Raw genomic sequence first — 23576 nt, forward strand, 5'->3', positions numbered from 1 at the left:
TTCTCATGTTTTATTAAAGCAAACCGCAGCTCCACCCTTTTAGGATTTCGACGCTTTTCAAAGTGCGTTTAACCGCGAGTATGAGCATGGCTGTAAAAAAAAAACACCATATTCTGATTGATCCCATGGAATCGCGTTGATCCAGTGCTCTCCTCCTCTACTGAGGGGTCCGCAGATCAGTAGCTATATAATAGACCAGCCTATATAAGCCCGTCCGCTCCTTAATGGATCTGGCTTTTAAAAAAGTACTCATCGGTTTGCGGATAAAGATGTATGTTTCGGTATCTCCATAAAGCAAAGTTTTTTTAACAGCTGTCCGATCGTCCCGTCATCACGGCTTGTTATTTCCCCCCTCTCTCTCCAGCCTCCTCCAGTGTTGATTCATCGCAACAAGGCCGCTCCTCTCCTCCTGGTCTCCATCATCTGTAGTCACACAGATACTGCAGGCAGGCACTGGGCAGGGCGGTGACGGCTGACGTCACGGCCAAACACTGGTCCATGTTTTTGAGCAGAGCAGGTACAGAGCAGCATGTGATGCTGTGCTGGAGCCTGTCTCCTCCATCCGAGGGATGGCTTTCCCCTCTTCACAATAGGCCATTGGGTTTCGATCTTTTTTCATGCCAAGGACCCCTAAATTGATATGCATTTGGCCGCGGACCCCCACATCTGAAAATGTTTTATGCCGGGGGGGACCCCCAGAAGCAAAGATTTGAGTTAAAAGTGTTCGCTTTAAAAAATATATTATATTCCAAATATGCACACATTTTCAAGATTTTTCTAAAATAGCAGATCTACATGCTCATAGCGCGGCACTCAGTGCTGCGCTATGAGCTTGTAGATCTGCTATTTGTGAATAGCCAAAGCTAAGTGGTTAAAATGATTGTGACGCTATATGTTAACTAATTTTGCTGGGGACCCCCTAGTACACCCCCCCCCCTTCAAGGACCACTGGTGGTCCCCAGACCACTGGTTCAGAACCACTGCAATAGGCTGCTGTAATATAAATCTTGGGAGGAGAAGAAATATTTTTTTGTTGTTGATCTTTTGCATATATTCTCCTGCCAGTTCCAAGTGCGATATGCAGGCTTTAGTTATCATCATGACTGTCTCATGCAACTATAGATCCCCTTGCGGCCAGATATTTTTGATATTAAATCCCATATGGGTAACCAGAGTCCCCCAGGGCTCAATACTTGTGTCTTTTCTGTTATTGTGGGGAAAGCTTTCGCTGAAAATAGCAGATCGACAAGCTCATCTGCTATTTTCAGCAAAAGCTTTCCTCACAATACCGATGCTGGGGTTTAAGTGGTTAAGAGGAAAATAAAGCATTTTTATTTTTGCATACATTCCCCTGCCAGTTCATAAGAGTGATATGCAAGCTTATTATCATAATGACTGTCACATGCAACTCGATCCCCTTGCGCCAGATATTTTTGAGTGCTTGGTGTAGCTTTAAAATAATGTTTTGTCTTTTCCAAACGTTCGCCAATTTATTTTTATTATTATATTATCATAATAGTAATACAAATAAATTGGAGTTTGATACCAAATGAAGGAGAAATCAAGGAAAAATGACAATCAAGGAGTCCTCAGGGAGATGCGGTTGAAATCAAGGAAACTCTTGCAGAATCAAGGAGGGTAGGCACTTGGCAGCCCTGATTGTTATGCATTAAGCACCTCACGTTCATTCCTTCGGAGTGGAAATCTACAAATCCAAATCATGAAAAACATCACCCAGGTGTTTTGGAGACAAACAGGTTTATTAAGTTTATTATGATTATAGAAAATGTATCCAACCATTAATTTCTTCTAGTAAATAGACAGCAGAATAATAGAAAATAAGACAATGGCACAGAATTATGTATAGTAGCTCTTTCACTCACAAGTTTTATAGGTTAACACATGGAAGCATTACCAAATGGAGTCATTATGTCAAGTTAACCTTAAACAACAACAACACAGAGACAATTTATAACAAGTCTATCACCTTTATGCCTAAACATTTTTTCTAAATTAGTTGATGGATATATAACACAACAACCCAAACACCATTTGGAAATGTAGTGTTAATTTAAGCCTTGGGTCCATTCCTATACTCTTAAGAGTTCAATTATACAGTGAGGGTTTTACTGTGCATTTGAAGAGAACAGTATGCAATCCAAAGAAAATGATAGACAAACCCAATTCATGATGCCTGAATTACTTGAAATGGAGACATGGAATGAAGATTTGAAATCTAACTACATATTCCCAGACTTTTTCTTTAATTGTTTTTAAGCACGAGTGACTTCTCAGCTTTTAAATGACGCAAAAACAAGATGCAGATTCAAGAAGCATGTTCTCCTCTGTGAATGGACAATTGGACAAATTGTCCATTCTAGCATTACCACAAGGCTTATACGTTTTCATGGCATGAACACCAAAATACAAATACAGTACTTTGACCTCATCCCAGAAACATTAAAGGGATAGTTCACCCCCAAAATGTTTCTATCGATTAGTCACCCCATGGAGACTTGAATTTATGGATATTTTTTTGTTTTTGTCGCCTAAGCCAATACATTTGATGACCGGCGGCGGTTCCGGTAGGACCGCTTCGCAGAGCTACCGGTCCGCTGCTCATCAAATTATTGGCTTAGGAATGCGTCAACAAAAAAAAAAAAAAATCCATGATTTTTTTTGGGTGAACTATCCCTTTAACCCGAGCTAACTGGAGAGGCTCTTCCCAGTAAAATCTGAGACCCGTCAAACCGTTGCACCCCCGTGGTGGTGACCCCCCCGCCATCATGGACCTCTGTCGAGTCCGCAGACCCCACTTTAAGAACCACCACTGTGTTCCCCATCACCTATAATGAGCCCATGTCCGTCAGTGGTCGAGGCCCCTGAGGGCGGCGATGCTGGAGGCTAGGCGGCGGGGCAGCAGCTTGGCCGTCTGCCTGTAGTCCTCTGGCTTGGCTCTCAGCAGGGAGAGGATGTGCTGCAGGGAGCGAGACGGCTGCAGGCCCAGCGCGTCCATCACGTTGCTCAGGTAGTCTGTGGAGAGCAGCAAGTTAGGTTGCAGCAAGTGGTTCTCAAACTTTTTCCATGTCAAGGACCCACAAAATGATATGCATTTGGATATGTAACTGAGCTCATGCTTCCTTCAAGTGCAACTCTGCATTCTTAACCAATTAAATCCTATAACCAGGGTCCCTCAAGGCTCCGTACTTCGCGGCCTCCTCCTTTTTTCCTTCTCTGCACAAAATCTCTTCATCGAAAATAGCTGATCTACAAGCTCACAACACGTCGCAACGAGATACGCTCTGAGCTCGTGGAACAGGAACACTAAGGTTCAAGTGGTTTTAAAAAATTATATAAAAAAAGCAAAATGTCAAGAGGTATGACTTATGGACTACTTCATATGAATCGTCAGAGAGCATATCATTAGGAACTGTTATTACTGAACATTATTGTTATAAAAATAAACACCTCCGAACACAACTCTGAATGCCACTATATCTTAGATGGAACACTTGGCGGTATTTTTCCATCAGTGTGTCACTCACAACAGGAGCAAAGACTTATACAACTTAACAAAAGATTATTCCACAATGAAGAGAAGTTATTACCTCATAACCACTCATAAATGCGTCAATGTGGATCTATAAGTACAGGTGCTGCTGATCCGCATGGTGTTGACCTGGTGAAATGTGTCAATAAATGTCATGTCTGATGTCTGCAGTGAGAGGCGGGGTCCAGTTACCTATATCGGTGGCCAGCTGTTTGGTGGAGTGTGAGCTGAGCTCGGGGATGAGCAGGATGGCATCGCAGTACGTCTGCATGGTCGCCCGCGCGATGGAGCCCAGCCAATAGTCAGCTGTGTTGTCCAGCTCTGGAAGGTCGTCACCTGAGAGGGGAGGAGGACAGCGGTGATGTCAAAACCGTGGCGTCAAAGCGTGACACAGCCCAGGCCGGGAGGATGTACTGTACCCGGGGCACCAAGTGTCACCAATGTGAGGATGTAAACAAGGACTGATGCGGAAGGCAAAAACAAGAGGGAGGGAGAGAGAGAAACGTGGAAGTAAGAAGCAAAACGTAGAGTAAACAAAGTAATCCCTGGGGGAAAAAGAAAGCACGCAGACCAAAAAAAAAGAGACTGTAATTAACAGAAGGAATCTATCTGGCTAGAAGCCCCAGACGGCAGCATGCGAGGAGAGCAGACGGACTGGGAGGAGAGTCGGGGGCTGACAGCTCGTCACCTTGTTCAGGAGGGAAGGGCAGCTTTCCAGCATGCAGGGCCAACTCCAGCGCCGGGTCCTCTTGAGTCACAAAGGGCTCCAAGTGGAGCGGCAGAGACATTATGTACTGTCCTATCTGAGGAGGAGAAGACAGAGACACATACTGTAGGTACTGGTAGCTCGATACATCCGCTTGTCTGGGAGCGACGGTATCACGTTCATTCTACTCATATGACAGCCATCAACAAACCTTTTGAGTTCATCTTAGGTTTTAAATTAGTTCACTTGTGTGAGCACTCACATACATACATTTTCGTAAACAAATCAGTTTAGTTGTGCGTGATGTAAAGACTTCTTGTATGAGCCATTTACAACTTGAATAACGTGAATAATGTTAATAGACATTCACATTCAAAATGTGAATTCATTGATCCATCTTACATTTATAAATTCCACAAATCTCTGCGTGTGACTGTGTGTCTCTCCTTTGCATATCCTAACCAATCATCTTCAACTTGGCAAGCGTATTGCTGATGCCCCAAGGAAGTTCATTGTTCATGTTGGTCAGATCAGGGGTTCCCCGGAACTAGAGACCACCACAATAAAATGCAAAGTTGAAAATCTGTGCAAATTTGTCACCTGGGAATGCCGGACGTTGCCAGGCGTCGCCCGTAAATGACGTGAAATGGCAGAAATTATGCAACACAGATGATGCAAAAAGGTGTGGTGCTCCAAAACCAGCACGCGGGTAAGGGCCTGCACTAGTCTATCCATCTATAAATTCATAGAATCTCTGTGACTGTGTGTGTGACTGTCCTTCGCATATCTTGAAACCCATTCAACCGACCGACTTCACCCTTGGCGGATGTATGGCTGTGTTCTTGAGAACATGGCAAGCTGCCACGGCACGGTACTCGACAACACTGCAAGCAGCGCTTATGGGGGCCAAGCAATCAGCCGACTCCGAAAGCACAAATGTGTTTTTGACTGCTGGGTAAATTTGTTTGTCTGTTTGGGTTCAGATCATTTGTGATGAGGACTAAATTAATTGAATAGATGAATTTAATAATGAATGAATTTAATAAATAGTACTTACATTTGTGATGTACTCCTGTGGTGACAGGCTGAAGGTAGGCAGGTCTTCTGTGTAGCCCTCCCCAAAACCACCTGCCTCTTGATTCTGGCACATGGTCAAGACAACACAAGATGAAATTAGACACTACACTCAAATAAAAGTGCGGACACATATACAGACACGCACACGCACACGCACACGCACACGCACACGCACACACATCAAATGCTCTCATCTATGCACTCAAATCTCGTTGGAAAGCGCTTCAAAATCATATAGCCTGGAAACTCGACACAAGCTCTCACCTCCATCTTAGAGACTAGGCAGAGCTGGTGTTTGATCTGAAGGAAGACGGAGTCAAAGGCCAGCTGGTTGGCCTGTTGGTTGAGTCTGGTCAGGGCTGCCCTGGGCTCCGCCAGCAGGCTGGAGTTACCTGTACCCTTCTCCTAAGGAAACAAAGCAAGTCAGCAGTTCATATGGCTCTCTCTTTACTCCCTCCAGTGGTGGAAGAAGTACTCCCAAGAGAAATAAAAAGTAGCGATACCACAATATAGAGATACAGTTTGTACTCTGTTACAAGGAAAATACCTGTATTCAAATGTTTACATGATTAAAAGTACAAACGTATTGGTATCAAAATACAATATCCCGCCCAATGCATTAAGAAATATGTTAGCAAACAGTATGCAAACAGTATACTGTACACTCCATACACTAGCCTGTGCTATGCAGAACCAAAATACACACAGTCACAGTGTTGTTATGACGTCACAGAATACACTGATATCATTACAGTATCAGTAGCTATGCTATGTTGTTACTGAACCCACATAATGATATGTCTTTCAAATTGGACCCAAATGATGGTGGCAGAGAGGTGACAAGGAAATGCTAATCGACAGATGGATGAAGGGCATACATAATACAACCTGTCCTTGATGGGTGTATAAAACAGGTGGATCCATCCTGTTTTATGCCTGTCTCATGGCAGATTATACCAGTGTCAGTCTACCTTATGTGGATTATGCGGTCGACGCGCACTGACATTTTGCACCTTAATCCCATGTACAACGCACTGACCTTTGTCTTTTTTCTAGCACCTTAACTAACATCCATAAGTATATCATGCACAGTATGTCTGCAGCTATGCTCACACACCTTTCTATCCTATCTCAGATACTTGTGTAAATATGTAGATAACTTGTTTGTTTGTTTTTGTTCTCTTGTTTGATCTCCTTTCCCACTTATAACGATACGATACGATACGATGGGAACTAACGATACGATACGAAATAACGATACGATGGGAACTATGCACGAAAACGAATTTCACCCACTTCTTTACTTCTGTAAACCTGTGATGTGACGATAAAGCTGATTCTGATTATTAAACATTTTTCAAGCAAAGGCGCTCAGATGACTCACAACTGTAACCATTAACGCCATTAACCATCATGCCAGGCAGCAATCATCTGCTGTGTACGTGTCAATTTGTATTGTGTTGTTTTGGATGAATACTTAAAATATTGTGGGTGGCTCCATTAATTGCATTATGTTGTTTTGGATGAATACTTAACATATTATCGTGACTCCATACCTTTAAGGAGTAGAGCACCTCCATCAAGCTGTTGTATTCAGCCATGTTGCCCCTCTGGAGGTAGTTGTACTCCTGCCAAGGGTTCTTAATGGCATTCTTCCGCTCCGTGGAGCTGGCCTCCTGGATGCCGGCCAGGCTCCGCGGGCTGTATGAATCCGATAGGTATTTGCCTGCTGTTCCCAGGATCCTATGGGAAGGAATGTTGATTTATATTTGGGGGGTAAACATAGTCATTTCAATCTGAGAATGTGCTTCGGTGACACTAGTTAGGTTTTTATCAGTTTCAGAGATGTCAACAACAGGTTTGTAAAGGATAAATGATATTCCATCTGACGCCTGACACAGATAATGAGGGTGGAATCGTTTCTCGTACTTGTTTGACAGCTGCTGCTCAAAGGCTCCACACTGTCTCAGTAACTCTCCACAAGTGGCGATGATCCTGTCGAGGACAATGTGAAACATTTACTGTATGTTACTTAGACATTTCCAACAGAGACACTATCAGAGAAACAGCTGTTAGTTAGCTATCTAACGCTTGAAACCCACAGGGTGCGCAAGACAAGCACACAGACACCGCTTTTTTGGGGGGTGGGTTTCAAGCGTAAGTTGATAAGCCTAAAAAAATGTCCACAAGATGTTTTATTTATCCCATTTGGACCTGAGACCGATTCTAAAAACACCTTCCAAATCCCTTTTTTTTTTCTTCCAGAAAACAAATATTTATTCAATAATTACAAAAAATGTATATTGCTACAGTATATACTGTACATAGCAACAGCAACCCCAAAAGGGGTTCCCGTCCTGAAAGGTATAGTTACAAAAAGGGGTTCCTGCCCAAAATGGGTAATTACTATTAGCTGACAGAATGGTGACATGGGTTTTCACATGGGTCTCCGAGCAACAACAGAATCCTGAAACCATCTCGACCTCTCCTACGCCCACCTGACAGAGTTCTGGAAAGCCGTCCAGTCCTCCTGGAAAACGGAGGAATTTGGGGTTTCTTCCAGTTTACACTTTTTCCTGATGGACCCCAGCGTTGTAGAGAAGTCTGACACATACCTGGAAACACGGCAAGCACAACTCTCTCAGACTGGATTCAAGTCAAAAAGCCACTATACCAAAGCTGTGACATGATGCAGTACATACTGTAACGGTCCAGTTTTAAAACATCACTGACGCCTGCACTGAAAAGATTACTGCTGCTGGCATGAAATTAGAATTCACTATAAAATATTAATATCAAAGTGAATCGCTGCCTTGCGAAATGTACTAACATTCTGTTTATTTTTTTCTGTTTTAAACAATGAACAGTTGAAGTAATTATCTTAAAACAATCAAATTATTAAAACAAATTATTCTGATTTAATTGGGTGAGTTCCATAGTAAAATACCCAATAAAAACTTGACCACATGCATCAGTATCACTGCACTAATGCCTTCACTATCTTATCTTATCTTCACTGTAATGTTCCATGGATACATTACCGGTCGCAATTTAGTTTTTCCTATGTCAAGGTAAGAGGAGAGCTCCTTTGTGTCCGGTGTATGTGTAAGGTTTGTAAGGTTTTATAACAATTGCATTATTTATGTTATATCACTTTAAAACAAGGCAGATACTGTGTCTGTACCTTCCATGTATCTGCACAGCAACTTCCTTGTTTGTCAAGGCAGTCGCAGGTACTATTTTTCTGTGTGTTTATTTGTTATAAGTTTATGATTTTCATGTTGCCATATTTGGTAACCATTTTAGCACAGCAATAAGCTACTGTGATTTCAGAAATGTTAAAAGGTCAGAACCACTCCACTCCGCGTTGTGCTTCACTAAGACTCTTTGTTCTAAAATCCACTGTAAACCCCGGCCTCTTGTGGCTTATTGCTTTATAATATAATAATAATAATTCCAGTCAATATATAACATTTGGAATGAAACCCCTTGTTCTGATCATCTTCCTCTGGGCCGATCACAAAGCAGAGAGGATAAAGAACGTTCCACAGCAGCTTCATGTCAGGACATAATTATCCAACTACACTTAAGAGCATGACCCATGACCGTGAATGAAGCATTGTGTTTACTTTGTGAAGAGGGCTTTGAGAGCCTTAAGGAGGCCACACACGGCCAGTCCATCAGTCAGCTTGACACAGCGTTCCACAGCAGCGCTCGCCAGGCCAAACAATTTGCCTACTGAGTGGCTCAACTCCTCTACGCAATCTATCACCTCCCCGTGCTCCTGGATGAGACGAGAGAGAGAGAGAGAGACAAGGTTTTAACTGTATTAGCTTTTAGTTTTGTGTAAACACGCACATGTGTTCTTGTGTGGGTGTGTTTGTGTATACAGTATGCAAACATAAAACACGTGCATGTACACACACGCACTTACATTTGTGTACGTTTGTCAATGTAATGAATAATTTGTATAACGTAAAAATGCACATACAGCAGTGGTGGAAAAAGTACTGTCATTTTTTACTTAAGTAAAAGTAGCAATACCACATTATAAAAAATGTCTGTGTCACAAGTAAAAGGCCTGTGTTCAAAATGTTACTTGAGTAAAAGTACAAATGTATTGGCATCAAAATATACTTAAAGAACCAAAAGTAAAAGTACTAAAATGTTTGAAAATAGCGGATCTACAAGCTCACAATGTGTCACAATGCGTCGCGATGTGAGCTTGTAGATCGGCTATTTTCAAATAGCCTATATATAAAATATGGCTAAAGTGGTTAATGTATGTTTTATAATATCATAATTTATATCTGCAAAGCAACTAAAGTTTTCAAATAATTGTAGTGGAGTAAAAGTACAATATTTGCCTCTGAGTTGTAGTGGAGTAGAAGTAAAAGTATTGAAAATTGGAAATACTCCAGTAAAGTACAAATACCTCAAAATTTTACTTAAAGGGCTAGACCACTTTGGTAGAGGTTTGGGTTGTGCAGTTACCTTGCCATGACGTAACTCCAAAGGTGGGCAAGAAATAAAAAATAATTGCTCCATTGATTAGAAATTTATAATTCAAAATATGCTCCCCATTGACTTACATTGTATGGTAAAACAGCTCTCAAAGTCACTATTTTAGCACGTAAACGAACGCAAACAAAGTTGATTCAGACAATATAGAACATCACCAAACCCAGTACTGTTTTTTTTTTAAATAAAAATGTCAACTTCCTGTTGATTTTGCCATTTTTAATAAGTAGAAAACCTGGACTGGATCCGCGGATCCGGATCCAGATCTTCAAATAGTAAAATCAACAGGAAGTTGACATTTTTATTCAAAAAACAAACAGTACTGGGTTTGGTGATGCTCTATATTGTCTGAATCAGCTTTGTTTGTGTTCATTTATGTGCTAAAATAGTGACTTTGAGAGCTGTTTTACCATACAATGTAAGTCAATGAGGAGCATATTTTTGAATTATCAATTTCTAATCAATGGAGCAATTATTTTTGATTTCTTACCCACCTTTGGAGTTACATCATGGCAAGGTAACTACATAACCCAAACCTCTACCAAAGTGGTCTTACCCTTTAAGTACAGTATTTGAGTAAATGTACATAGTTACTTTACACCACTGGCATACAGTATGCATGTGCACGTGTGTGTGTGTGTCTGTGTCTGTGTCTGTGTCTGTGTGTGTGTGTGTGTGTGTGTGTGTGCGCGTGCGTGTGCGTGTGCGTGTGCGTGTGTGTGTGTGTAGTGTCTAACCAGAGGTACAGCACTGATCTGGATGAGGAGGTGTGCTTCCTCCAGGTCTCCATACTGAAGCTGATAGGGTTTGTAGGGGTCGTACAGAGCATTGACCAGCTCGTTCACCTTCAACAAGTTGTTTTCACCTGGACACAGTGCGGAAGGATGTGGAATAATTATACTTTACAAAAAAGACATTTGGTGTAGAGGGGAAAATTTCTTGACAATGGATCTACGCCCTGAAATAAGCTAAAGCTATCGGTCATTCTTCTGCCTTCAGTAACCAGCGTTCTGTTCTTCTATTTTACATAACTTCCATGAAGCTTATGCAAAGCTCCCACAAAGAGAAGAATTTTCTTCCTTTCAAGTTAATATTATTCCTGCAACCTTTCATCCGTTATCCACATGACACTTTATATACACAACTGTATCTAATAAATAATCATACAGAACAGTATGTCATGCATGGGTTTGTATTGAATTGTGCCTATTATATGTAGGTCTTGCGCATCGGCATATACAGGGTTGGCTGCCGATGCTTATCTAAAGCAGTGGTTCTAAACCTGTGGGTAGGGACCCCCAGGGGGGGTCCCCACATGATTTTGGGGGGTCCTCAGATGACAGTTTTTAATACCTAAAAGAAATTTAATAAAAAAAGACCTTACTGCATCAAAAGTAATCAAAAAACTATACTATAAAAACTGGTGAAACATTGGCCAAATTGTCAAATAATATAAGAAAGAGGGTGTTTGGGTATTTGTGAAAACAGCCAATCTACAAGCTCACAACGCCTTGTAGATCGGCTATTTTCAAAATATTTATCTGTGGAACTGAAAATGTAATGCCTTCAACTCCTACATTCCAAGAGCTTATCAGGGTTGGGGGGTTCCCAGTTAAAATATGATTATTTTGGGGGGTCCCCAGTTAAAACATGATTATTTTGGGGGTCGTGGCCTGAAAAGGTTGAGAACCACTGATCTAAAGAAGTATCGTCCATTTGGCTATTATTCACACGAGTGCTTGTGCGTTATGACAGTGGACAGACCCAGGTGTGGCAGCATGGCGGCCTCCAGGCTGTGTCCGAAGGCAGCGGTGGTGTGGTAGAGCTCCAGCAGCGTGTCGAGGCGCTCCTCCTGGGCGGCGTGCTCCATGGCCGTGCCCAGACACAGGGGGATGGAGGGCACCGTGGCCCCCAACGTCTGGATCAGCAGAACGGTCACCACCTCGTACGGATTCTTGAACACCTGACGGGGGGTTATAGGGGGGCATGAGCATGTACGCATGAGAAATACTGTTGGTGTGCAGAGAAAATAAGCATGCAATACAAGCATGTAATAGAGAAGATGAACAGAGCAGTTATGACACTATTTTTCTTTCTTTTTAATTCAATACAGTATGTCTATTATTATCTTGTGCATATAGTTGTATTGCTTGTGTATTACTAGTGTAGGCACAATATTGGAGTACATGCCACGACAACAAGTATTGAGTGAGTGACAAAAAAATCCTCTTGATTCTTAATACACTAACCTAGATTTTCCATTTTGAATAATGGTTGGCATAATTGGCTACAAAACACACCACATCTCCCTTCTTCCTTAGACAGGCGACCACCTATACCCCCCTTTTTTTCTTATTTTTTTCCCCTACTCTGTACATATAGTGTTTGATATTTGTGATAATATTGAATGGTTGGTGATATTTTCTTTATGTTGATGAATTGAATACCTAGGACCCCAATGGAAACAAGACCGCAAGGACTTTTTGGGTGTTATCCTTTTAGACAAAGTGTTTGACTAAACTCATGCTGTTTTATATTTCTGTCTAATAAAATATTCAATCAATCAATCAAAACACACCAGGATCTTGCTCATCATGGATAGTATTGGTCATATTGTAAAGAAAGTAAATGTATTCATGTCATCACAGTACCTGACTGCTCCACTGCAGCTGAGAGTGCCAAGTGGAGAGCAGGGTGTCGTAGAACTCAGAGAGCTGCTGGTTCACACTCAGCTCACTCTGGGCGAGGTCCTGCCACAGGCTCACCAACTGACCCTGGACACACACACACACACACACACACACACACACACACACACACACACACACACACACACACACACACACACACACACACACACACACACACACACATTTAGACTAAGGCTGTCACGATTACAAAATGTAAGTTGACGAGTAATTGTCATACGAATTGCATGCATTGACGTCTCTTCCATACCTTATGACACTTGTAATAGTAGGCAAGGAGCTGAGGCATTCGGTCTATCTCTGTGAAGACTTTAACAAATAGCTTTGCTTGGTCTGCAAGGAAACAGGAACATGTTGTTTAGCCGACATATTCCCCGTCAGTTAGAACAGTGATGAACAAAAATGTGAATGTTAAATTTATCATATTCACACAGTGATCAATTTGCTCTCAAGTCATACTTGGGATGGGAAACACTGAGCATGATATAAGAGCAAAATAGCCACCCTGCGAATATTACAGCCACTTAACACACAGAACCCACCAAAAAAAGTGTTATTGCGCATGCGACTGTTCTCGGCAATGATCACAGCCAAACCAAACTATATACAATGTATTTATTTTATTTTTTATCTTATGATTTTTATTGATATTTTTTTTTTTTTGCCACCACAATTCTTGTACAGACATTCCAGAAAAATAAAACCTTTGACCCACTCATGCACAAATCAAAAAGAGAAAAATAAAACAATACCATACACAATGTATATTTTATGAGAATACAAGGTGCGGACATGCGTTTTTTTTCCCGCCCTGAGCGGAATGTCTGTCAGTGAGAACGGCTACCGCCATTATCATGGAGCGGAAGAAAAGCATCGTTCGTGCTCTTATGCTCGTGCGTCCTGTCGGTTCTGTGCGTTAGGGGCACAAAGGCGTGTTCCACTTGTGGTTCTTACCCATAGACATGGAGTTGAAGGTTGATACTATCTGGGGGCTGGCCATGGCTTCTAACCGGTTCTTCAGAGCCTCCAAGTGGACACACTTCTCCGAGTAGTCCGGCGTGTCCACCAGCATGGCCAGGCTGTTCTGCATACTGGTCAGCTTCGACGAGATCACCGCAAAGTCCTAGTGCAGGGTGGGAGAAGATTCACTGTTAGCGTTCATAGAACATTGTCATAGTATAGTCACTGGGTGGCAAGTATTCATTACCAATATGGTTAATTACCAAATACAGTTAATTGAGCTTGGTTGGTATCCATCTTGCTTTCATCATACTTGGTGAATGGGAAACCCCACAGAAAGATAGCTTCCATGTGAATATGGTACATTTCTGAACTACCCTCTCAACCCTATAGTTAAGGTTCTATTCTAGGCAAACTCATAAAGTCACACGTTTCCTCAACAGTCATGTGATCTAGAAAATAATACTAAGTTTGGCAGGAATTAGGAACTAAAGACAACGGTTTAAACCGGTCGCCATAAGTTGGCAGTCTCTGCAAGAAAATGACATCTCCATTTGCTTTTGTCACCTGAGTTTTGAAGGTCTCCTCAATGTCTGCACTGAGCGTGGTCCATTTGTCGGCCTCCTGCAGTGCCTCGGCGGCCTCCTGCATGCGGGATTTCACCTGATCGATCTCCACCAAGACCTGTTGGATACAAACCACACAGACATAATAGAATTAAAACCTAAAAGAAAAAAAGTGTGATTATGGTCATCCACTACACCAATCAGGTTTATATTGAGTAATATAACAAGTTTGACAAAACAAACTTGGACAAAACAGTTGTATTGTTCATATAATTTGGATACTGCTCTGCCTTGCATTTAGTTACTAATGCGGTGTTTAACCCATTAAGACTTGAGCCCTCTAAATCAGTAGTTCTCACACTTTCAAGATTTTTCCAAATTGCTCAAAAATACGTAAAAATCCAAAAATTACACAGATGCTTTCCTGGTTTTAATGGGTTAATGTGCATGCTGATGTACGAGGCATACACTCATGTAAAAAAATTAAACTTTTTGCAGTTCTCTGGAGGTCCATGGTGCTGTGATAAAGTCTGCTTACTGTGAGGTTGGGCATTCGTTTTTGACCATTGTCATGTGAACTGAAAACAATGAGACCTTACAGGGCTGGGAGGAGTGCAGAGTGTGAAATGTGATGAGTGTTGGGAGATTGCTTATTTGCTTCATCACATGGTGTTAACTCTCTCAGTGCCACGCCCCGACATATCCCGAGTTTTTCCCGAGTACCCTCAGTGCCAGCACGAGAAATCCCGAGTTTTTACTTTTGACTGTGGTCGCGCTATTCTGTGTATTTTTCATGATCACTTTCGCTTCCTGACTACATCAGACTCACCCGGAGCCGGATGTAAAAAAAAAATTTCATTTCCGGGTCACGTTGTTTTTCTCCGGTGATTTTCGGCCAGAATAGGGAAAGTCACGGTTTTTCACACGTTATAAAAAACAAACGGAGAGGTCCACGTCTACTCTCTTTGGTCTGGGTGACGATCAGTCATCGTAGTCGTGTATCACATCGTAATTTAGCGCGATCAACGATTGTCAAAAATGTCAACATCCGGTTCTGACCGGATATGACGTGAGCCTGTTTGGGAGGGGGCGAGTGAGCCAGCGAGATCATCAATGTGTCGATTTGTTGCTCTCTACTGGTAGAACTGTATTATGGGTTTAAAACCCCAATCAGATCATTTATTTGAATGAAAAATTACAAAATTTAAAAATAAAAAAAAACGCAAATTCCTGGCAGTTTGGGAGTACTTTATGAAAATACTCTTGGCACTGAAAGAGTTAATTTAACACTTTATATAAAAGAAGGTAGGCCTACATAAGGGCACAATAACGCAGAGAGTAGTACTGCCTTGGTGCTAGTAAAGCCATGGTGCTGACACACAAGTGGGTGAAAAACCATGGCAACCTAGTTTATGACAGGATGACACACACACACAATAGATGGATGGATGGATAGATGGATAGATACCAAGTTAATACCAAGCTAACCTTTCCTTTATGCATGTTTAACTATATTTCTTACACAGCTCTGTAGGCACAGCTCTGTTTACACATTAATGTATTCCCATTTAAATTAGTCTTGATTGTTTTGTTCCACTTTTGCTTAAATTGGCAATGTAAACGTATGTTTTCTCATGCCGATAGATAGATAGATAGATAGATAGATAGATAGATAGATAGATAGATAGATAGACAACTTAGTCATAACAATTACAAACCTGCATGGACTGCACCGTATCCTGCTCAAACTTCCTGATGTCCTCCTTGACCAGGACCATTTGCTCCTTGAGGAAGGAGGCCTCCTGTTTCAGAGCCTCCACATCTCGCAGCACCCTGGGCATATTCTGAAGGGCCTGGTTACTGCTCTCTATACGGAGGAAATGCATTCGTTCGTTAGTATATCACAGGCAAGAAAAGTACGTGCCATTCTGTCTTCAGACTCTTCACCTCACAGATCCTTGGCTCAAGACTATCATAGATGTATTTTATCGATTCTGACATTTGCAAATCATAGGAATCATCATACGAAAGTTAAAGTCAGACTTGATAAAGTACATCAACGATAGCCTTGATCCAAGGCTACACCTTACAGATCCTTCTTACACAAGAACAATGAGCCTCTATTTTGCATTTATCTTGGCTTGAAAAGGCAAAAACTAGAAACCAAAAAAAGATCACAGCGAGGAATTGAGTATAATTTTCCATAACATGTAGTCTGTTCTGGCGAGAATTTAATTGGCAGCAGTAATCTATAGGCTGAACAGAGACAGAACAGAGAGAGGTTGACAGGTTGGAGACAGCATGAACACCATATACACAGGGTTACACAATGGAAACAATCCTTTTTTCTTTTGATTTTTTGGGGACGTTTTATGCCTTTATTTAGAGAGGGATAGGGAAAGTAGGCTGACAGGAAATGGGGAGAGATGGGGGGGGGTGACGCGGAGCAAAGGTCGTCGGGAACGGGAGTCGAACCCGCGACATGCTGTCAGGCTGGCATTGCAGCCTATGGTGCCTGGAACGCCACGCTACTGCCCAGGCCTTGTGTTATCCTTTTAGCAATCATTGTAATAACGTACCACTGTGGTATTTTGCAAACTGTTAATAAAGTATTCAATCAACACCAAACTTACCCTCGATGGCATTGTTGACTTCCTGGATGAAGAGCTGCAGCTTCATGACCAGCGTGGCAGCGTGTGTGTCAGCCTTCCCTGAGCCTGGAGCATCCTTCTGCACCACCCTGAAGGCTCCATTCACCCAGTCCTTCACCTCAAAGTCAGCGTCCAGGAACTTGGAGAAATCCATCCCTGTAGGTGTAGGCTGCAACAGTACATTTACTCAAGTACTGTACTTACAAGTACAATTTTGAGGTATCTTTTTACTTGACTGGAGTATTTACAAACAATGTTCTGTACTTTTACTTCTACTCCACTACATCTCAGAGGCAAATATTGTACCTTTTACTCCACTACAATTATTTGAAAACTAGCAACTAGTTACTTTGCAGATATACATTACAAAACATACCACTTTGGCCCTATTTTATACCATAGGCTATTTGAGAATAGTCGATCTACAAGCTCATGAGCTTGTAGATCTGCTATTTTCAAACATTTTAGTGCACTACTTTTGGTACTTTAAGTACATTCTGATGCCAACACTTTTGTACTTTTTACTCATTTCGAATTCCACACTTTTTACTTGTAACAAGAGTATTGATACATTTACTAAAGCCATTGTGCTTTTAGGGGCGATCCAGTTTAGTGGACCTTGTATTGTGAACTGTACTTCCATGTACTGTTTCCATGTCTTTCTAAATAAAGTATTTCAATCAATCAATCAATCAAGCAAAACATGTGAGTACTTTTTCCACCAGTGCTGGGTCTGCCTTCACGTCCTCCTCCTCCTTCTAGACAGTAGAGTCTGTCTGAAGGCTCTATTAGTCCCAGTCATTAGGTTAGCTAAACACAAGGCTAGTTCTTCCCCAACACAGGCTTGGAGACGAATATGAAGTAGATCGCCCAGGAGAATGAGATGATCATCACCACCAGGTATATTTCTAACAGAGCGACTGCCTCCGCCAGAGTTGCCAGAGTTGCATGCAAGAAGATAAAGAGAATTAAAGAGATTCTTTCAGTTTTCTGTTGTTGATGAAATTTCAGTGGCAGCAGTTCTGACAGCAAGTTCCTGTTTGTGTGTTGTTGCCAGATTCTGCGAGGGAAATAAGCAACCGGGGTCTAGGAAAACGAGCTCAAAATAAGCAACTACATCTGTATGAGCACTTTATGGGCTGTTTTCAAAAACTCTTGCAATAAAATGTGGAATATTTTGATGTTTTTTTTAAACATTCTAACAAAACAAATGCTCCCTGGCACAAAACATTTTCATGAAAATATTTGAGAACCACTGGTTTAAATAATTACAAATAATAATAATAATAATAATAATAATAATAATAACAAAAAATTGAAAGCAATAAGCGACTTCACTTTAGAAACAAGCCAAACAAACCTCAACTCGCAACTACCAATTTTTACAAGCACCTTTACAGAAAGGAAGCCCAAATTCGCTTAGAATAAGCCGACATGGCAACCCTAGTTCCTGTTTGTGCCTTCTATTTACCGTCCGCTGGAAACAAATGCTGCGAAAATACCATGACAGCCATGATGACAGCACGTTGACTCTGACGAAAATACAAATATATTTTCCTTATCATTTCGACAAGCTTGCTGATGTGTGCAAACAACAAAGACTGGCCAGCAACAACAACCGAGAGAATACAATATAAGTGATCTATTTTTGGAAAGATTGTAGCGTGTCACACATACACATTTCCGTGCAGAAACCAACTGCAATAGAAAAAACTGAAGTCTGCTTCCCTCTAGCGGCCACTTTGCAAGGGTTCATGTGATCATTGGCTCTTCCTTTGTGACCTAGAAGGAAGGCTGCATTCACAGGCCCTGAGGTACTGACATCCATGTTCTGATTTAGAATATGAATGATAATGTGGTTGTCTGCTGGGATATCTTTTGAGCTACAGCTTGACTAGTCTTAACCGTGTCTGAATTGTCTCAAGGCTTAAAAGTAGAGGCTTAAAAGAAAAAAGAAAAAGAAAACACCCAATTAAGAGATCCAATCACTGTTGACCACTTTTCAACCTTGTGTCCCTATTTTGGGCATTTCATATGCAAAGAACTGCTTCTAAAATAGCAGATCTGCAAGCCCACAACGTATTGTGAGCTTATATATCATCTGTTTTTGCCAGGCGACACTTTATGACAAAGTATAAAATAGGTTGATAATGGGTCAGTGATATCCATCCCTGCACTTAATTGTCTTTCTGTGCAATGGGGGCTGGCCATAGAGTTATAATATATATATATATATTATAACTCTTGAGGTATTCGTAGACAGTAGCAGTACATAACAGGACACTGATAATGACCAGTGGTGGAAGAAGTATTCCTAAAATTATTATTTATAATAAATGTATTCTTTGTTTTACATTTTGGAAAAAGCCCACTCTTCCGGCCACGAAACCAAGGCCTAAGTTAACATTTTGTCATTTAGCCCATGATTTATTTGGCCTTTTATAACCTGTGGGTGACTGTGAGTATTTTCCCCTTGCTCATCAAGTTGAGGGAGTCCATTGTAGAAGTTGCTGCGTTCCACTCGTCACTCTGCAATGGCTCAGCAGTGGCAGTGGCTCACACATAATACACCCATGGCCTCAGAATAGCAGCAGTCTGGGAACCTGAAGGTTCTGTGTATGAGCAAGACACCCCCAACTGCTCCAGAATATCAGGTTGGTGCCGTACATGGTTGCCTTCACCATCAGTGTGTGTGTGTGTGTGTGTGTGTGTGTGTGTGTGTGTGTGTGTGTGTGTGTGTGTGTGTGTGTGTGTGTGTGTGTGTGTGTGTGTGTGTGTGTGTGTGTGTGTGTGTGTGTGTGTGTGTGAGTGAGAGTAGGGGGAGTGTGAATGTAAAAGCACATTGTAAAGAACTTTCAATAAAGGTGCTATAGAGATAGGGAAATGCCTCCCTGACAAGATAATACCCTCATGGCCAGTGCCTCTAACCTCTCAGATAATGTCCGTTTGTGTATATCATGCAAAGCATGAAGGGAGTTTGAGGCAGTAAGAGAGCATATAAATCACTCTTCCAACTAGCTCTTATCATCCACCTGGGGAAGCTATACAATACAGGCAAGGAGCACACGCTCTCACCTTCAAAGAAGATGGACTCTATTAAGCAGACGTTTTCCCAGGCAGCGTTCACTCCATCCACTCTGATAAAACCCAGAGGGATCCTGCACATTCTTGAGATCATCTTTGGCACTATTGCGTTCGCTGTGAGCGCCTACACGGGTTCCATCGGCAGCTACTGGGTCTCCACCTACAGCTACTGGACCTACTGCAGGTTCACCTGGTTCTTCTGTCCCCTCGTGACCCTCATCATCACCATCATTGAACTAATGAAACTCGACGCCCTACTCGGTGCGTGCATAGACTGGCCAGACTTCACCACTGGCATGGCTATGACCTCCACCCTCATGACCTTGTCCGTCGCCATCATTTACGGCACCTGCTACCTCTGCGCCTCATGCATCAACGCCTGGGTGGTGACCATATTCGCTTTCCTGTGTGGCGCGGCCTACCTCGTCGAGGTGCTGTGGGATAAAATCTGCGAAAAGAGGAAGGGGAGCTATCTGGCGGTTTTGGCTGGATTCTGGAAGGTCATGGAGGCCTTTGTGAGCTGTGTCATTTTCATGTCACTGCCACTGACTGCATATTACAATCACGGGTGGCTGATCGTGTGCGTTATTGCATATGTTCTTCCTTTCCCCTTCATCCTGCTGATCATTGTTGTAAACCTCCTCAAGAAGCTGAAGAAGTGCTTACCCTTTAACCTGGACCGTGCTGTGTTCATATTTCTGATCATCTGTGTAGTTCTATATGTTTTCGCAGCTATTGTGTGGAGTATTTATACCTTCAGGGGCAATCCTAAATCCTATAACTGTCGACGAGGCTATAACTGGGTGGACAACACTCACAGGGACGACTATATAGTATACTGTATCTTGCACTTTCGGTTGGTGGTTGCAATATTTACTTATGTTAACCTTATTCTCTTTGTAGTGGATCTTATTTTTACCCTGATTGGAATATGTGGCTTCAAACGTGGATAAATGACCTGTACATTTTTTACTACCTTTAAAATCCGTGGAATAAAATTGTACAGCACAATTCAGGAATTTGGTATGCATGCACATTTACCTGACATCATGTCGTTATAATGAGGGTATTGTGTGACTCTCTACCACTATGACTTTACTGACCTTTTACTGACAATCACTCCAACTATTGGACATTGAGGCCATCAAGTCAGTTTCTGTAATTCCCAGTGGTGTAAAGTAACTAAGTACATTTACTCAAGTACTGTACTTAAGTACACTTTTGAGGATTTTTTACTTTACTGGAGTATTTCCCATATTCAATACTTTTACTTCTACTCCACTACATCTCAGAGGCAAATATTGTACTTTTACTCCACTAATTATTACTTACACAAAACATACATGAACCACTTCAGCCCTATATATATTTAGGCCATTTGAAAATAGCAGATCTACAAGCTAGATCTGCTACATGCCTTTGCCTTCGCTGCACTACGGCTATGAAGCAGTCAGGAGTACCTCTTCCACTAATCCTGTTTAAAATATCTACTCGCTAACCTTTGAGACCATTTATTGTCCTTTCTTTGTCATTATCTTCCATCAATTGTCATTGTCTTCTGCATGTATTTATTCATATTTCTTTATTATTGAAGTTGTGCAACACCTTTTCTTTTAAAATGGGCTTTATGAATAAACTTGGTCTTGACCCTACTTTTGACTGAACTAACCACATTTCCCTTATACTGTTAATTGAAGGTAGTTTACTGTAAAGACAGCATTTGAATGATTTAGGTGCTAAAAGTAAACAATGCATCACAGTAAGGAATTTTGGGGACCTTTGGATACTCAAAAATCAAGAATCAGGAAGATTTATAGGAACAAGAAACGAAAGTATGTGAGCTCCTCAAAAGTACTGTGCCACCACAACATACAATGACAATAATAACACACTATGATAAGATTAAAAAATATATATAAACAAGTGTCCACATAACATAATAATGTCAAGAGAAAAGAGAAGGTATAGCATAGTAAAATAAGGTACTGTATAAGGCAAAGCCATTTTCAGCAGAAAACACTTGTATAGAAGAAACACTATATTGGTCATTGTAGTGCATGCAGGACTTTTGATTCCACCTTTTCCTTTAACCAAATAATATACTGAAGTTGTTAATTGATTACTTCCATTTGAGGAGTATTGCCAAAATAAAGTCCTTCCTGTTAACCACAGACCTTAAACAAGTCATTAATGCTTTTATCAAATCGCACTTAGATCACTGTAATTCCCTCGACTCTGGCCTCAGCAAAAATAAAGTTATATTCCCGTCTCCAATTGGTACGGTACAGAATTCTGCTGATAGACTGTTAACAAATGCTAAGAAACCTGTCCATATCACACCCATCTTGGCTGCAGTGCTCTCCACTGGTTGCCTGCAGTGGTGTAAAGTAACTAAGTACAGTTACTCAAGTACTGTAATTAAGTACAATTTTGAGGTATTTTTGCTTTACTGGAGTATTTCCAATTTTCTGTACTTTTACTTCTACTCCACTACATCTCAGAGGCATATATTGTACTTTTACTCCACTACAATTATTTGACAACTTTAGTTACTAGTTACTTTGAAGATTTTGATTATTATTACAAAACATGCATTAACCACTTCAACCCTATATACTTTTCGACCATTTGAAAATAGCCAATCTGTGAGCTTGTAGATCTACTATTTTCAAAAGATTTGGAAAACTTTCTACTTTTGGTACTTTAAGTGCATTTTGATACCAATACTTTTGTACTTTTACTCAAGTAAATTTTGAATCCTGGACTTGTACTGTACTTGTAACAGAGTATTTCTACATTGCAGTATTGATACTTTTACTTAAGTAAAAAATGTGAGTACTTTTTCCACCACTGGTTGCCTGTGAGCATCAGAAACAAATTTAAGATTAAAAAATCACAGCTGCTCTCATCAGTAAATCACACACTTAACAATAAATACTTAAGGGACGACTCCAATCATTTCCAACCTATCTTCATATAATTGGTCCTCACTAATGCTCATGATAAAATGCCATATTATAATGAGCATTAGTGAGAACCAATTATATGAAGACAGGTTGAAAATGTGTGAAGTTGTCCTTTAAAAAAACAATAAAATAAAATTTACAAATTGAAAACAACCTAGGAAAGTTGCACATCTGTAAGCCTATATTCTATGTCAATCCAATCAGTTCAATGCCCCCGGAATATTGGGGCTTTTGCGGGCCGGGTACCAGGCTTTTGAACACCCTACCTGAGGAACTATGGCTAGCAAAATTGGTGCCTTCTTTTAAATGGCTTCTGAAAACACACCTCTACTTCAAGAGTTATCCTTAACTTTATTTACCCAGGATAGCTCTAATCTTATAACGTGTTCTATCTGCCTATTAATACTGTGTTGTGTTTTTGCTTTGTTGTTTGTGTCTTTTTATATTGTCTTCTGTAAAGCACTTTGTTATTTGGTTTGGAAAAGCGCTAATACATTCAGTATCCTCATAATGGCAGTTGAAATACTGGGCACTGAGGCAGCTAATGCAAATGTCCAAGATACACACTCATTTCTTTACATTTTGCATTCTTTCGGTTGTACCATATCTTAGCAAACAAAGACCAAGGGTGTTCTCTCACTAGTTGAGTCACACTCACTGTAGATGGAAGATCCGGTTACTTTAACATTTTAGTTTGAATGGCATTCAGTGGCAGTGGCTCACACGTAATACACCCCTGACCTCAGAATAGCAGCGGTCTGGGAACCTGAAGGTTCTGTGTCGAAGT

General features: G+C 41.1%; 2 protein-coding genes across 4 annotated transcripts; one reads left to right on the forward strand and one right to left on the reverse strand.

The window, feature by feature from the left end:
- Positions 1-1741: 1741 nt before the first annotated feature.
- Positions 1742-17770, reverse strand: cog7 (component of oligomeric golgi complex 7). 3 transcript variants are annotated; one of them, XM_080455093.1, is made up of 18 exons: positions 17453-17770; positions 16722-16895; positions 15807-15955; positions 14090-14206; positions 13517-13685; positions 12813-12895; positions 12506-12628; positions 11619-11817; positions 10592-10719; positions 8963-9117; positions 7832-7948; positions 7263-7328; positions 6890-7076; positions 5598-5738; positions 5314-5397; positions 4239-4353; positions 3743-3886; positions 1742-3033 (listed from the first exon to the last, which is right to left on the reverse strand). In XM_080455093.1, exons 2-18 carry the CDS (start codon positions 16891-16893, stop codon positions 2867-2869), a joined length of 2316 nt encoding a protein of 771 aa, XP_080311219.1. In that variant the 5' UTR covers positions 16894-16895; positions 17453-17770; the 3' UTR covers positions 1742-2866. The 3 variants fall into 3 exon arrangements, with proteins under 3 accessions (XP_080311219.1, XP_080311217.1, XP_080311218.1); XM_080455091.1 differs by having other exon boundaries at positions 16722-16908; positions 17453-17591; XM_080455092.1 differs by having other exon boundaries at positions 17443-17572.
- Positions 17771-19825: 2055 nt separating this feature from the next.
- On the forward strand, positions 19826-20776 carry LOC308105066 (myeloid-associated differentiation marker-like protein 2; the record flags this gene model as incomplete). Its single annotated transcript, XM_080455699.1, has 1 exon — positions 19826-20776. One exon carries the CDS (start codon positions 19826-19828, stop codon positions 20774-20776), a length of 951 nt encoding a protein of 316 aa, XP_080311825.1.
- Positions 20777-23576: the final 2800 nt, after the last annotated feature.

This window comes from Gymnoscopelus braueri (genome assembly GCF_963280865.1).
Source record: "Gymnoscopelus braueri genome assembly, chromosome: 17".
Classification (NCBI taxonomy): domain Eukaryota; kingdom Metazoa; phylum Chordata; class Actinopteri; order Myctophiformes; family Myctophidae; genus Gymnoscopelus; species Gymnoscopelus braueri.

Coding starts and splice junctions, on each gene's coding strand:
- cog7 (XM_080455093.1), bottom strand. CDS start 16,893: ATGGATTTCTCCAAGTTCCTGGACGCTGACTTTGAGGTGAAGGACTGG. Junction 15,956..16,721: donor AGTCAACAATGCCATCGAGG/GTAAGTTTGGTG, acceptor TCCTCCGTATAG/AGAGCAGTAACCAGGCCCTT. Junction 9,118..10,591: donor AGATCAGTGCTGTACCTCTG/GTTAGACACTAC, acceptor CGTCTCATCCAG/GAGCACGGGGAGGTGATAGA.